We start from the raw sequence: 16,252 nt of genomic DNA, 5'->3' as shown, positions 1-16,252 counted from the left end.
CTGGGAGGGGCTATGGATTGATCAGCTATGATTAATGGAAAGAAAATGATCAGGTATGATACATAATTTTACCTTCCATATCATCATGCTGATCAATCCATAGACTGGTGGGATGTACCGAAGCAGTACTCACCCAGGGCGGGACATTGAAATCCCTGACCGCAACACTGAAGCTCCAAACCGGGCCTCCGCCCGAGCAGCCACAGTCAAGCGGTAATGCCTGGAGAAGGTATGGGCCGATGCCCAAGTTGCCGCCTTGCAAATCTCTTCCAAGGAGACGGACCCGGCCTCTGCCATCGAGGCCGCCTGAGCTCTAGTGGAGTGAGCCTTCAGCTGGATAGGCGGCACCTTCCCCGCGGCCACATAAGCCTCTGCAATGGCTTCCTTGACCCATCTTGCCACTGTAGGCTTAGCAGCCTGCAGACCCTTACGAGGACCTGCAAACAGGACAAACAGATGATCCGATTTCCGGAAATCATTGGTCACTTCCAAGTATCTGATGATGACTCGTCTCACATCCAGATATTTGAGAGCAGAGTATTCCTCTGGGTAGTCCTCCCTACGAAAGGAAGGGAGACAGAGCTGCTGATTCACATGGAAGCGAGAAACAATCTTGGGCAGGAAGGAAGGCACTGTGCGAATAGTCACTCCTGCCTCAGTGAACTGCAGAAAAGGCTCTCGACATGAGAGTGCCTGGAGCTCGAAAACTCTTCTGGCTGAAGTGATAGCCACCAAAAAGACTGCTTTCAACGTCAGGTCTTTCAGAGATGCCCTCGACAAGGGTTCAAAAGGCAGCTTCTGCAAGGCTCTTAGCACCAGGTTGAGATTCCACGCAGGCACCACTGAGTGCAGAGGAGGGCGCAGGTGATTAACTCCCTTGAGAAAACGTACCACATCTGGCTGCGAAGCCAGGGAAGCACCCTTCAGGCGGCCCCTGAAGCAAGCCAAAGCCGCCACCTGGACTTTAAGGGAACTGAGCGACAGGCCCTTCTCCAGACCTTCTTGCAGGAACGCCAGCACTGAAGAAATTGGAGCAGTGAAGGGAGAAAGTGAGCCTGCTTCACACCACGCTGCAAAGGTACGCCAAACCCTGGCATAAGCAGTAGAAGTAGAGCGCTTCCTCGCTCTCAGCATAGTGGCGATGACCTTGTCTGAGAAGCCCTTCTTCCTCAGACGCTGCCGCTCAATAGCCAGGCCGTAAGACCAAAGGGGGAGGGATCCTCCATCACCACGGGACCCTGATGTAACAGGCCCTGCTCCACTGGCAGCCGCAGAGGGTCGTCAACTGATAGCCTTATCAAGTCCGCATACCAGGGACGTCTGGGCCAGTCCGGACCCACCAGGACTATTCGGCCCGGATGCTTTGCCACCCGGTCTAGTACCCTGCCCAACATGGGCCAGGGTGGGAACACATAGAGAAGCTCCTGTGTCGGCCACTGTTGGAGAAGAGCATCTACTCCCAGAGATCGAGGGTCCCTTCCTCTGCTGAAAAAGCGCGGCACTTGGCAATTGGCCGATGACGCCATCAGATCTAGGCTCGGCTGGCCCCAGCGCTTCGTGATGTCCAAGAACGCCTGAGCCGATAACTGCCACTCTCCGGGATCCAAGGTATGGCGACTGAGAAAGTCCGCCTTGACATTCATGACTCCGGCAATGTGGGCCGCTGACAGCTGTTCCAGGTTCGCTTCCGCCCACTGGCATAGATTCATGGCTTCCTTGGCTAGAGGGGCGCTCTTGGTACCTCCCTGGCGGTTGACATAGGCCACAGCCGTGGCATTGTCCGACAGGACCCGTACTGGCTTCAACGCCAGTACCGGGAGGAACTCCAAAAGCGCCAACCGAATGGCTCTGAGTTCCAGGAGGTTGATAGACCACTTTGCCTCTGCACGAGACCAGAGCCCCTGCACTGTCCTTCCCAAGCAGTGGGCTCCCCAGCCCATCAAAGAAGCGTCCGTCGTGACGACAATCCACTCCGGGGTCACAAGAGGCATCCCTGCAGACAACTTGTCTGTCTTCAGCCACCAGCTCAGCGCCTTGCGCACTGCTGGGTCCAAGGGAAGGCGCACAGCATAATCCTCCGACACCGGAGTCCAGCGCTGCAGCAGAGAGAGTTGTAGTGGTCTCATATGAGCCCTGGCCCAGGGCACTACTTCCATCATGGCCGTCATAGAGCCCAACAGCTGCACATAGTCCCAAGCCCGAAGAGGAGAGGCTACTAGGAACTGGTCCACCTGAGCCTGAAGTTTGACAATCCGATTGTCCGGCAGGAACACTCTGCCCACTTGGGTGTCGAAACGAACTCCCAGATACTCCAGGGACTGAGTCGGGCGCAGCTGGCTTTTCTCCCAGTTGATGATCCACCCCAGGGAGCTCAAAAGAGCAATCACCCGGTCCACAGCTTTGCCGCACTCTGCATAAGAGGGGGCTCGGATCAACCAGTCGTCCAGATAAGGATGGACTTGTACTCCTTCCTTTCGCAGGAAGGCCGCGATGACCACCATTACTTTGGAGAAGGTCCGCGGAGCAGTAGCCAAACCGAACGGGAGGGCTCTGAACTGGAAGTGTCGGCCCAGGACTGCAAAACGCAGAAAGCGTTGATGAGGAGGCCAGTTGGGAATATGCAAGTACGCTTCCTTGATGTCCAAGGATGCCAGGAACTCCCCTGCCTTCACTGCTGCTATAACAGAGCGGAGAGTCTCCATGCGAAAGTGCCGAACTTTCAAGGCCCGATTGACCCCTTTGAGGTCGAGGATAGGCCGGACAGAACCTCCTTTCTTTGGTACCACAAAGTAAATGGAGTAACGTCCCTTGCCAAGCTGATTTTCTGGCACCGGAACGACCGCACCCAGGCGGATCAGATTGTCCAAGGTCTGCTGCACTGCCACAGCTTTGACCGGAGACTTGCAGGGAGAGAGTACAAACCCGTCTCTTAAGGGTCGGCAGAACTCTAGCTTGTAGCCGTCTCTGATGACTTCCAGCACCCAAGCGTCTGAAGTTACCCTGGTCCACTCGCCCAGAAACGAGGACAGGCGTCCTCCAATCTGCACTGGGCCATGGACCAGGACCCCGTCATTGGGTACGAGACCCTGGGGGAGGACCGGAGGGCGCACCTCCGGGACGGCGGTCTCTGCGAAAGGAATGCTGCTTGGGGGAGAAGTTCCTCTTGAAGGAAGAGGGGGCAGAGGAGCCCGACTTGCCCGGGCGGTACCGACGGGCTTCCTGAAACCGTCCTCTGGAGATACCGGGGCGAGCACTGGCTCGAGCCCTGACCTCTGGTAACCTCTTGCCCTTAGACGTGCCGAGATCGGTCACAATTTTGTCCAGCTCGACCCCAAAGAGCAGCTTGCCTTTAAAAGGCAACTTAGCCAGGCGGGACTTAGAGGCGTGGTCCGCAGACCAATGTTTCAGCCAAAGCCACCGCCGCGCAGAGACTGTCTGAGCCATACCTTTAGCCGAGGCTCTCAAGACATCATACAGTAAGTCTGCCAAATAAGCCAAGCCCGATTCCAGGGCCGGCCAATCAGCCCTCAAGGAAGGATCCGAGGGGGAAGCCCGCTGCACAATCGTCAGGCACGCCCTGGCCACATAGGAGCCGCAAACTGAGGCCTGCAAACTTAAGGCAGCCGCCTCGAAGGACGACCTTAAGGCCGCCTCCAATCTTCTGTCTTGGGCGTCCTTTAGGGCCGTGCCACCTTCCACCGGTAACGTCGTTTTCTTAGTCACTGCAGTGATTAAAGAATCCACGGTAGGCCAAAGAAAGGCCTCCCGTTCACTTTCAGGCAAAGGATAGAGGTGGGACATAGCCCTAGCCACTTTGAGGCTCGCTTCCGGGACATCCCATTGAGCCGAAATTAAGGTGTGCATGGCATCATGCACGTGGAAGGTTCTAGGCGGGCGCTTCGTCCCCAGCATAATGGCAGAGCCAACAGGGGCTGAGGGAGAGACGTCCTCCGGAGAGGAAATCTTCAAAATGCTCATGGCCTGCACTAACAGGTTGGGCAAATCCTCTGAGCGAAAGATCCGCGCTGCAGAGGGGTCATCCGCTCCATCCGAGCGGGAATCCGTCTCCTCCAAGGAATCCCCAAAGGACCGTTGGGAGAACTCAGATACGCTGCCCTCATCTACATCAGAGGAAACAGAGTCTTCTAAGGCCTGGGAATCCACCCGAGGGCGTTTACTTCCGGGGGCCTCAACCCCTTTATCGGACAAGGGAGAAGGGGCAGCGTTTTGCATAAGGAAGGCCTGATGCAGCAGCAAAATAAACTCGGGGGAGAAACCCCCCAGACTGTGCACTTCAGCAGCCTGGGCCACAGCCCTAGACGCACCCTCAACCGGCGCTCGCAAGAGCAGGGGAGAAACATGCTGTGCATCCAAGATGGCGTCCGGCGCGACACTCCGCGAAGGAGCCGCGCGGGAAAAACGGCGCTTAACTTTAGCCGCTTTTTTGCCGTCGCCCAAATCAAGGGCAGCCATGGCATTAACTTCTCCCAGCTCAAGGGCGGCCCAAGAAGAAGCCGTCCGAGTAGCGTGGCCGGCCAAGATGGCAGAGGCGAGCAGCGGGGGATGGGCGTTTATGGCGGGAAAAACCGCCGCACCGGAGGAAGACCCGGGACACTGACCAGCCTCCGAACTGACACCAACAAGGGCGAATCAGACTTTAAGACCCCCGCATCCCCGCTAGAAGCGCACACGCGGTCCGGGGAGCGATTCTTCGCGCCCTCGCCCTCCGACGCCATAGGCCACGTGGAGATCGATCGGGGAACCCCCTGCCCGCTATAAAAAGGTAAAAATTACCTGCTTCTCGCTCCGAGCTGTAACGACCTGGTGTCCCAGTGAGTAGCTGCAATAAACGTTTAAATAAACGTCGAAATAAACGCCCTTAAGGACGTTCAAAATTTTTTTTTTTTTTTTTTTTAACGGAGCCAGCGGGAGGGGGGAGAAAAGGAGGGACCTGGCGCCACCAGGTTTGCACTTGCTCAAGAAGAGCCCTCAACCCCAGGTACTCAACAAAACCTAAAAATTAGGCTTGGAGACCTAGCCAGAGCTGCTGCTGTGTGTGACCACCACCTGCTGAGATAGAGAACATACTGAGGAGTTTCCGGCAGCACATGACCACATATAGGGAGGCAAAAGCTTTGCTCTCTATCTCCACCTGCTGGTAGATGGACACAACCCACCAGTCTATGGATTGATCAGCATGATGATATGGAATAGTACACAAAATTCACAAATTTTAAACACACTTCAATGTACTGCACGAGTCACTAGCCTGCAGCAAAATCAGTACTAGGGGTAGTGACTCATGCATTAAAATTTTATTTTACATTGCTTCAGCCAGAAACATTGTACATTACTGGACGAGCAACACAAATATAGCAGAGCTTGCTATTTTTACAAGGGCTGAAGCAGGTTAACCCCAGACTCAGATCCCCCAAAAGCCTCTTTTTCAAAAACCCACTCGTCCATTCCCCCCTTCCCCCCAGCGTCTATTGTGTTCTCCATGATGGCTAGTGAGGGAGGGTAAGGGGTGGGAGTCATATCTAGTTACTTCTTCCCCTTTGGCATCCAAGTTCAAAATGGCATCCAAATCCTCTTAGCAGTATCTCACACTATTAATGCAAGGGCCTAGGATGCTAAGAAGGGAATGCTCTTTTATTTGGCAGCTTGACCTCTAGAGGTGGTACCTTGAGTATTCCACAAGGATTTAGGCACCATTTGGAACCCAGCTGCCAATAGGCGGATGTTATTAGGGATCGCTCCTGCTCCCCCTTTGGTCACCACAGAGACACCAGGTAGGTTACGGAGAGGTGTGGGTGGGTTTACATTCTGTACCAGCCCCTCTAAGAAGCTTCTCGGGCACATCAGTTGGCATATTACCGGCCCGATTCTCACAGGAAGGAAAGATAACACTAGCTCAAAGCTGGTATTATCTTTCCACAACTTGCAAAGTCAAATGCAAGCTGCATTATTCACTTTGCGTAATGCTGAACTGCTTTGAATCTCATTATTAAAAAAAAAATCAATTTAACATACGTTATTTGGCAAAACAAACATTTTATTTCTTTAGAGCAGGTTGGTAACTTCCCATTTGTATTTGTGAGAATTCTTAAATTGGATCTAGCAACAGTAGGAGAACAGAGGATAGCATTCACCTGTATAGCGGAATCCATGGATGAAACCCCCCGCTGACTCCCTGAAGTCAATCGAGTGACTGGCCGTGCCCAACACAAAGAGCCCTAGTGTGGCTTTGGCTTCATAGCTGGGTTTGATGAGAGGATATTTCCTTTTCTGCCCAGTTCCTGACACCAGATTCACAGTTCTAGAAAGGGGAGGAAAAAGAACTGGTGACACTCTCCAGGGCAAATTCATCACATTACTGTGGCTTAACACAGCTACTTCAGTTTTTGAATGGTCTCCTGTTCTGAGTTATTAATACTATCAAACCTGAGCAAACAAATTGCCTATAAAACTTATTTATAGCAAGACATGTGCACGTTTGTTAAGGGATATACTTCTTTCATCAGTTAGTGGACAATGAAGAGGGATTTTAAACTCCTGAATGCAAGCCATCAATCTTTGTCAATCCAGTACAGAAGCAGCACCTACAATTTATGTCAGCTCTACCTAGGTGACTATAAGCAATAAAACAAAACTCAACACTTGTTTCCTCACCTTTATTTCTACATATTTAAGCAAAAAAAAAAACCAAAACCAAAACCAAAACCAAAAGAAAAATAAAAACAAAAAAACAACAGCAACAACAGAAATACCACCAGGAAAACGGGAATGTCATCCTTAGAATGTGGCTGTTTCCTGGTTCTCCTGTGATGTCACACTCAACTTCCTGTGACATCATCCTTTACTGCTGAAGAAATTCTCCAAAGACAAGCAGGCCAATATTCTCACTGATGGGTGACGTCACGTCGGCCCGGAGGACTTTCTAGCAAAGTCCATGACAAAATTAAAAATGTCCCCCGTCGCGCGGATGCGCGCGTCCACTTTCCCGCCCGTCGCGCGGGCACATTCCTCAGTTTTTTCTTCTCCGCGTCTGAGGTGACACGGAGCTCGACCTTCGTCTTCGTGTTCCTCCTGTGCCCGGAGGTGAAGATTCAAGAAGAAAAGGAAGTATCCTTTCTAGTTATCTTAGTAATTTTTTCGTTTATTAAGTTTCCTTTCTTTTAGCCTGCGATTTTATTTAAATCGCTCGGTCGGGTTTATTTCCCCTTTTTTCTTTTTTCTTTGTGTCCTCTTTTTATAGACACAATCGCGTCTTTTGATTTGGCAGGGATAGTTTTTCCCGAGATGTTAACGAAGACGCCCAGCGGCTTCAAGCCTTGTGCCCGCTGTCATCGGGCCATCTCTGGCACTGACACACACTCGTGGTGTATTCAGTGCCTTGGGCCGGACCACCGCTCGGAGAGCTGTAAGTTGTGTCTCGCCATGAAGAAGCGGACACTACTCTCTCGAGACGCCCAGAGAGAAAAGATTTTTGGGCCCGGTGCTTCGGCATCGGCGCCGTCGACGCAGTCGGCGTCGTCTAAGGCGGCGCCGTCCAAATCGGCGCCGGGGAAGTCGGTGCCGTCGAGGACGATGTCTTCAGGGCCGGCGTCGTCGAGGTCGACGTCGAAGGAAGCGTCGGCACCGGGAGTCCGGGGACAGGCTGCCATTCGACCGATGCACGCTGAGAGCAGTGATGCATCGAGTGGGTCTCCACCCACCTCGGCGCCTCCTGCTTTGCAGACCCCCCGGGACCGTCCTGCGTCGGACCCAGCCCCGAAGAGACGTGTGGATTCCACGTCCTCTTCTCCGGTGCCGAGGAGTCTCGACGACATGCGTCGGGCGAAGACCAAGAGGCATCGTCGTCGATCTCCTTCGAGACACGGCACCGGGAGCTCCGGGTCATCGATACACTCGATACCCGAGAAGCGTCGGTGCCGAGAGGACCGCTCTCCCTCTATTACTGAGGTTCCGACGCGTGGGGTCACTGGCAGCCGAGTCCCCACTCCCCAACCTCAGCAGACTTTGCCTCCGATGCCTCAACCGACCCCGCAGCATCTTCCGGCACCAACTTTGGATGAGCGTATGCAGGCCATGTTCCCATTTTTTTATGGACATGATGCAGCAGTGGCAGTCGGCATCGAGGTTGTCGGTGCCGACGGCGTCGGCGGTGCCGGTGTTTTCAGAGGCACCGGTGCCGACGGCGTCGGAGGTGTCGACATTGCCGGTGCCGGATGTTTCTGCATCAGGCCTTCAGCCTGTGGTGAGGTCTGTCTCACTGGTGCCGCCTCCGGTGCCGGTGTCTTTGACTTCCCGAGTTGACTCTCCCGAGACATCGGGGCAGGAAGCTTCTCCGGAGTCTCAGGGACCGTCAACTTCTTGGCATCATCATAGAGGCCGTCAAGCCTCTTCGTCGAGACGGGCTCAGATCCGGGCGGCTCTGTCTGAGCTTTTAGCCCCATCTGACAATACCTCATCTGAGGATGATGATGGAGTGCATGGGGAGTTCTTTGGCGAGGATTCTCAAGGCATTCCATCTGATTCCACTCCCTCGCCACAGAGGCAGCTGTCTCCTCCCGAGAGCTTGTCTTTTTCATCTTTTGTTCGGGAGATGTCTGAGGCCATCCCCTTCCCCGTGGAAATTGTGGACGAGCCCAGAGCCAAAATGCTGGAGGTTCTGGACTATCCATCTCCACCTTCATCTTCTGCCACAGTTCCTTTTCATGAGACTCTCAAGGAACTTATGCTGAGGAACTGGGAGAAGCCTTTTTCTTGCCCAACCGTCCCTAAAAAAGTTGAGTCCCAATACCGGATCCACGGGGAACCCAGTCTCATGCAGACCCAATTGTCTCATGATTCAGCGGTGGTGGACTCCGCTCTCAGAAGGGCCAAGAGTTCCAGGAGCTTCTCCTCGGCGCCCCCGGGGCGGGAGTTTGGAACTCTGGACGCTTTTGGGAGAAAGGCGTATCAGGCCGGTCTGTTCGCCGCCAAGATCCAGTCATACCAACTCTACACGAGTATTCATTTACGGAACTCTGTGAGGCAACTTGAGAGTTTGGTAGATACACTCCCTGAGGAGAAGGCCGAACCCTTTCGTCAAGTGATCAGGCAGCAGAAGGCGTGTCACAAGTTCCTGTCCAGGGGCATTTTTGACACTTGCGATGTGGTATCTCGCTTCTCTGCTCAAGGTATAGCGATGCGCAGGCTCTCATGGCTGCGTGCCTCTAACCTGGAGGAAAGAACTCAGCGGAAGATAGCAGATATCCCATGCCGGGGGGATCACCTTTTTGGAGAGAAGGTAGAAGAGATGATTGATCATCTCTACCAGCGTGATAACGCTATGGATTCTCTCTCCCGCCGGGCGCCTTCTGCAACCACTTCCACTGCTAGGAAGTTTTTTAAGGGAAAAAGAAGTGCTCCTTTCGCTTCTAGGAACCGAAAGTACACTCCTTATTCCCGTCAGCCGGTTCAGGCTCGACCCCAGCCCGCTCGCTCTCGTCAGCAGCGGGCACCGAAGCAGGCCCCTGCAGCTCCCCAGCAAAAACCAGGGACGGGTTTTTGACTGGCTCCAGCAGAGCATAGCCGGAATCAAAGTACCTGTGCCGGACGATCTGCCGGTCGGGGGGAGGTTAAAATTTTTTCACCAAAGGTGGCCTCTCTTAACCTCCGTTCGGTGGGTTCTCCAAATAGTCCGGTACGGGTACGCTCTCAATTTGATTTCCGAACCTCCAAATTGCCCACCAGGAGCTCAGTCTTTCAGCTCCTACCACAAGCAGGTACTTGCAGAGGAACTCTCCGCCCTTCTCAGCGCCAATGCGGTCGAGCCCGTTCCACCAGGGCAAGAAGGGCAGGGATTCTATTCCAGGTACTTCCTTGTGGAAAAGAAAACAGGGGGGATGCGTCCCATCCTAGACCTAAGGGCCCTGAACAAATTCCTGGTCCGAGAAAAGTTCAGGATGCTTTCCCTAGGCACCCTTCTTCCCATGATTCAGGAAAACGATTGGCTATGCTCTCTGGACTTGAAGGACGCTTACACCCACATATCGATACTTCCAGCTCACAGGAGGTATCTTCGATTTCGGCTGGGATCACAGCACTTTCAGTACTGTGTTTTGCCTTTTGGCTTGGCGTCTGCACCCAGGGTATTCACAAAGTGCCTGGCAGTTGTGGCAGCGTCGCTACGCAGACTGGGAGTGCATGTGTTCCCTTATCTGGACGATTGGCTGGTGAAGAACACCTCCCCGCAAGAAACTTTGGAGTCCATGCGGATGACTATTCAGGTGCTAGAGATGTTGGGGTTTGTCATCAATTATCCCAAGTCCCATCTCGTCCCAGCTCAAAAATTGGAATTTATAGGAGCTCTGTTGTGCACAAAGACAGCTTGCGCTTATCTCCCAGGACCCAGAGCGGACAGACTTCTGTCTCTGGTTTCCACAGTGCAAGCGTCTCAGCAGATCACAGCTCGGCAGATGTTGAGATTGCTTGGCCACATGGCCTCCACAGTTCATGTGACACCCATGGCACGTTTACACATGAGATCTGCTCAATGGACCCTAGCTTCTCAGTGGTTTCAGGCCACGGGGAATCTAGAGGATGTAGTCCGGCTGTCCATCAATTTTCGAAACTCCCTCAATTGGTGGACCATTCGATCCAATCTGGTCTTGGGACGCCCATTCCAAATTCCTCAGCCACAAAAAGTGCTGACGACAGATGCATCCCTCCTCGGGTGGGGAGCGCATGTAGATGGGCTTCACACTCAAGGAGCTTGGTCTCTTCAGGAGAGGCATCTCCAGATCAATCTCCTGGAATTGCGAGCGATCTGGAACGCCCTGAAGGCCTTCAGAGATCGGCTAGCCAACAAAATTGTCCTCATTCAGACAGACAATCAGGTGGCTATGTATTACACCAACAAGCAAGGGGGTACCGGATCTCGTCCTCTGTGTCAGGAGGCCGTGCAGATGTGGCTATGGGCTTATCAAAACGGAATGTTTCTCCAAGCCACTTATCTAGCCGGTGTAAACAACAGTCTAGCCGACAAGCTGAGCAGAGTTATGCGGCCTCACGAGTGGTCCTTGAACATGACTATTGCCAAAAAGATCTTTCGAGTTTGGGGCACTCCATCGATAGATCTTTTTGCTTCTCAGGACACTCACAAGGTTCCTCAATTCTGTTCCAGACTTCAGGCCCACGGCAGACTAGCGTCGGATGCCTTCCTCCTTTTTTGGGGAACAGGACTCCTTTATGCGTATCCTCCCATCCCTTTAGTGGGGAAGACTCTCCTGAAACTCAAGCAAGACCAGGGAACCATGATTCTGATAGCGCCCTTTTGGCCCCGTCAGATATGGTTTCCCCTTCTTCTGGAACTTTCGTCAGAAGAGCCATGGAGATTGGACTGTTTTCCGACCCTCATTACTCAGAACGAGGGGCGCTTCTACATCCCAACTTCCGGTCTCTAGCTCTCACGGCCTGGATGTTGCGAGCATAGAGGTTGCCTCCTTTGGTCTCTCTGAGGGTGTCTCCAGAGTTCTGTTTGCTTCCAGGAAAGATTCCACACATAGGTGTTACTCTTTTAAATGGAGGAGGTTTGCCGTCTGGTGTGACAGCAATGGTCTAGATCCTTTCTCTTGTCCTGCACAGACCTTGCTTGAGTACCTTCTGCATTTATCCGAGTCTGGTCTTAAGACTAACTCGGTCAAGGTTCATCTTAGCGCAATCAGTGCTTATCATTCACATGTTGATGGCTTGCCGATTTCTGGACAGCCTTTAGTCATGCGTTTCATGAGAGGTTTGTTTTTGTCAAAGCCCCCTATCAAACCTCCTCCAGTGCCATGGGATCTCAATGTCGTTCTCACCCAGCTGATGACAACTCCTTTCGAGCCACTGGATTCCTGTCATCTGAAGTACTTGACCTTGAAGGTCATTTTCTTGGTGGCTGTTACTTCAGCTCGTAGGGTCAGTGAGCTTCAAGCCCTGGTAGTTCATGCACCATTCCTTGTCTTTCATCATGACAGAGTAGTTCTCCGCACGCACCCAAAGTTTCTACCGAAGGTGGTGTCGGAGTTCCATCTGAACCAGTCAATTGTCTTGCCAACATTTTTTCCCCCTCCTCACACGAGCCCGGGCGAAAGCAAGTTGCACACTTTGGACTGTAAAAGAGCACTGGCCTGTTACGTGGAGCGGACACGCCCCTTCAGACAGTCCGCCCATCTGTTTGTTTCTTTTAATCCCAATAAGAGGGGAGTTGCTGTCGGAAAACGTACCATCTGTAATTGGCTAGCAGATTGCATTTCCTTCTCTTACGCCCAAGCTGGGCTGACTTTGGATGGCCATGTCACGGCTCATAATGTTAGAGCCATGGCGGCGTCACTGGCTCATCTAAAGTCAGCCACCATAGAAGAGATTTGCAAAGCTGCGACGTGGGCTTTGATCCACACATTCACATCACATTACTGCCTTCAGCAGCATAGCCGACGCGACAGTCGGTTTGGGCAGTCGGTGCTGCAGAGTCTGTTTGGGGTTTAGAATCCAACTCCCCCCCCTAGGCCCATTTTTATTCTGTTCCAGGCTGCACTCTCAATTAGTTGAGTTTGGTTTCAGGTCAATTTTGTTTTTTGTCCTCGCCGTTGCGGGACTCAATTGACCATTCTTTGTTATGTTGAGTGAGCCTGGGGGCTAGGGATACCCCATCAGTGAGAATATTGGCCTGCTTGTCTTTGGAGAAAGAGTAGTTACTTACCTGTAACAGGTGTTCTCCGAAGACAGCAGGCAATATATTCTCACAACCCTCCCACCTCCCCTTTGGAGTTGTATTCCTCTAATTCTTGTAATTAACTGAGGAATGTGCCCGCGCGACGAGCGGGAAAGTGGACGCGCGCATGCGCACTGCATCCGCCCGCGCGACGGGGGACATTTTTAATTTTGTCATGGACTTTGCTAGAAAGTCCTCCGGGCCGACGTGACGTCACCCATCAGTGAGAATATATTGCCTGCTGTCTTCGGAGAACACCTGTTACAGGTAAGTAACTACTCTTTATTGCTCTTGCAAGCTGAATGCTGGCATGTGCTAGCATAGGAGACCGTATTCAGGGGCAGCCCAAAATATGGCCCTTTGCAAAATGGTCTGAGAGGAGACCATCAGGCTTATTTTCAAAAGTGATCGCCGGCCATTTCCCAACATAAATCAGGAGATGGCCGGCGATTTCTTAAAAGCGGTGAAATCGGTATAATCGAAAGCGGTGTTTTTGACAGCATCGCCGCTTTCCTGTCGCTTCGCCGGCGAAAGTTCAAGGGGGCGTGTCAGTAGCTTAGTGAAGGCGGGACATGGGCGGGCATGGGCGTGGCTACCAGATGGCCGGCTTTCACCAATAATGGAACAAAAAAATGCGGCGTTAAGCAGTATTTTGCCGGGTTTACTTGGTCCATTTAGTTTCACGATCAAGCCTCAAAAAGGTGCCCCAACTGACCAGATGACCTCCCCGTACTCCCCCAGTGGTCACCAACCCCCTCCCACCATAAAAAACACAATTATAAACATATTTTGGCAGCCTCTATGCCAGCCTCCATGACAGCACAATGTGTTCTATCCTCTGACAGCCTTTCCCTGGTTGTGATGTGGCTCTCGGGTGAGTGTGACACCTTTTCTTTTAGGTGCCCTGCAGAATCACATCAACAATGCATTGTGGTGGGTGTAGGGTAGTGGGCTCTACTCCCATGGTGCCTTTCCCCCTGCTAATTGGGTCAGAGTGTGCCCTGTTTTGTTTCCGGTAGTCCATGAGGTAGTGGCCATTTTTGTAAGCCAATTTTAGATCCCTTTCATGTGTTACCCACGTTAGAGAACTTAGTTATTACCTTGAATGTTGCTGAAAGAGGGCATTGTACACCATTCTGCCAGCTCTGACCTACTGCTAATCTCAGTACCAGGGAGACTCTTTGCCAGTGGGGCACAACCTCTGATCTGCAGTTAATTGTGAGTAAACGTGCTTAATCAAATAAAGGACTTTTTCAAAGAGATTAGTCTTCAGGTGTCAGCTGGTGTGCCAAGATTATACAGCAGCAACAAGTCCTAGAGGCCTGCGTGTATGCCGGTCCCTGGAGCACTGTTAGTGGGTATCGCAGTGCACTTAAGGCAGGCTCACCCATGCCCATCCCCCCCTACCTGTAACACTTGTGCTGCTAATGGGAGCCCTCCAAAACCCACTGTACCCACATGTAGTTGCCCCCTTCACCCCTAAGAACTATAGTAGTGTTGTGCATTTGTGGGTAGTGGGGTTGGGGGGGGCTCAGCACCCAAAGTAAGGGAGCTATGCATGTGGGAGCGTTTTCTGAAGTCCACCGCACTGACCCCTAGGGTGCCCAGTTGATATCCTGGCATGTGAGGGGGACCAGTGCACTACAAATGCTGGCACCTCCCACAACCAAATGCCTTTGATGTCGCCAGGTTGGAGATCGCCGGCATTTTTTTCTATTATCGCTGAAAAACAAAACCGGCCATCTCAACCCCGGCGAACTCTGGCATTTGGCCAGGCTAAACCGTATTATCGAAAAAAAAAGATGGCCGGCCATCTTTTTCGATAATACGGTTCCGGCCAGCTGTAGCGCCGCCCCAAAATAGATCGCCGGCGATCTATTTCGCCGGCAACGTTCGATTATGCCCCTCCATCTTTCCAGGGAGCTTATTTACCCAGGTAAGATATGCTGTGAATGGGGATAGAGAACAGCAACCCCCCCCCCCCCCCCCCCCAAAAAAAAAAAAGTAAAGAGCCTGCTTGATTTACTGCTTATAAGTCTTTGTCTTTAAAAATATGCTTAGTACCCAATGAATATCATGTCTGTTATGGTAAGCTTGCCAAACCTGACCTGGCCAACAGTCCAATCATGTTTTAAGGAAATCCACAATGAATATGCATGAGATCAATTTGCATATACTCAAATGGCTCTCGTACATATTAATTGAGGATATCCTGATAATCCAACTGGGCTGCTGGCTGTGGGGTCTCCAGGATAGGTTTGAGAAGTTTTACTGTATGAACCAGAGCAGGAGTGCCATCATTTCATATTCTTCCAACTAAAGCTCAAAGGAAAACACATTATTTGAAAGAAAACAAAAAAGGTGCATGGTTTTATGTTAGTACTGTCTATGGCCCAAATGAGCACTTATGTCCTCTGTTCATAATCCCATGGGGTCCCTGAAGCAACCTAACCTACATGTAGGGCCAGATTTAACATTTTGAGCCTACAGCTTCATTTTTCTCTATAGTCTGAAACTTTTATGACATCAGAGGTAATCATAAGTATTTGCATAATCTGTTGCTTGACAAGTTTTTTTTTTCCCTGGCATGCTTTTTCTTCTCAGATTTTTGCAAAAAATTAAAAGATGCATGACTTCCAAGCTGTATAATCATCTGATGATTCAGCAACATCACCCAACCATAACGGGTGTTTTTGATCAGGAACATAAGTGACATGACATCATCTGAGGGGGAAGGAATGAAACTGCTCTCTCATGACTCGGAACTTCAGTTCAGAGTTCCCAGCATGCATGTCCCTTTCCTGTGTGCAGCAATCTCCTCAGCTCCTCAGTTAGTTTTAAACTTAAAGTATTAGGCAACTCGGGGAGGTGAGAAGGATTGTCTGCCTGGTCAGTACTGCTATTTAGAGGAAAACACCTGTTGCAAAAGGCAATGTTGCTCACTTCTATCAACAAGCAGGACCAAGTCAGGCACACAACTGGGTGATTACCAAGCTTAGGGCATGCTCAAATTCTTTATACTTTTCAAACTTCAAGAGCAGCCTGTGCTGACAGAATGCAATGAAGTAAAGATATAGGGCGAGGACAATATTACTGCTTTGCAGATAGCAAATTGCGATGCAAAATTTAGTAGGGCCACTATAGCTGCAGTAGCGTTAATCTAATGCGATCACATTAGAGGTGAAAGGAGTATCATCTGCTTGTTAATAACGGAACTGGATGCAAGAAGCTAGCTAATCTGCTAGATTTCTTTTTGCAACTGTAATAAATTGAAATAAAACAAAACATAGACAAGAAAATAAGATGACACCTTTTTTTATTGGATTTTAGCTTTCGAAGGTAACCCTTCTTTAGATCAGAAATAAGAAAACAGCGCACTATGTTTGTGCTTTTCTATGGGCTTTGTGCTTTCTTCGTTGCTGTTCAACCTTAAAAGCGTTTGACCCCTGAGGAAGGCTTGTTGCCGAAACACAGCCCATGTAGGGTCTTCTCTTGTGCTAATAAACA

General features: G+C 51.3%; 2 protein-coding genes across 2 annotated transcripts in view; both read right to left on the bottom strand.

The window, feature by feature from the left end:
- Positions 1-16,252, bottom strand: part of FOXRED2 (FAD dependent oxidoreductase domain containing 2) — a 121,187-nt gene that overhangs the window by 54,032 nt on the left and 50,903 nt on the right. The window contains exon 6 of the mRNA XM_030206801.1: positions 6,153-6,319. Within this exon, the coding sequence (XP_030062661.1) occupies positions 6,153-6,319 (167 nt within the window). The remainder of the gene's footprint in view (positions 1-6,152; positions 6,320-16,252) is intronic.
- TXN2 (thioredoxin 2) overlaps positions 1-16,252 on the bottom strand; it is a 253,113-nt gene that overhangs the window by 186,011 nt on the left and 50,850 nt on the right. The window lies entirely within an intron of this gene.

This window comes from Microcaecilia unicolor, chromosome 1 (genome assembly GCF_901765095.1).
Source record: "Microcaecilia unicolor chromosome 1, aMicUni1.1, whole genome shotgun sequence".
Taxonomy (NCBI): Eukaryota; Metazoa; Chordata; class Amphibia; order Gymnophiona; family Siphonopidae; genus Microcaecilia; species Microcaecilia unicolor.
Note: the sequence above shows the minus strand (reverse complement) of the source record. Positions and strands in the feature narration are given on the sequence as shown.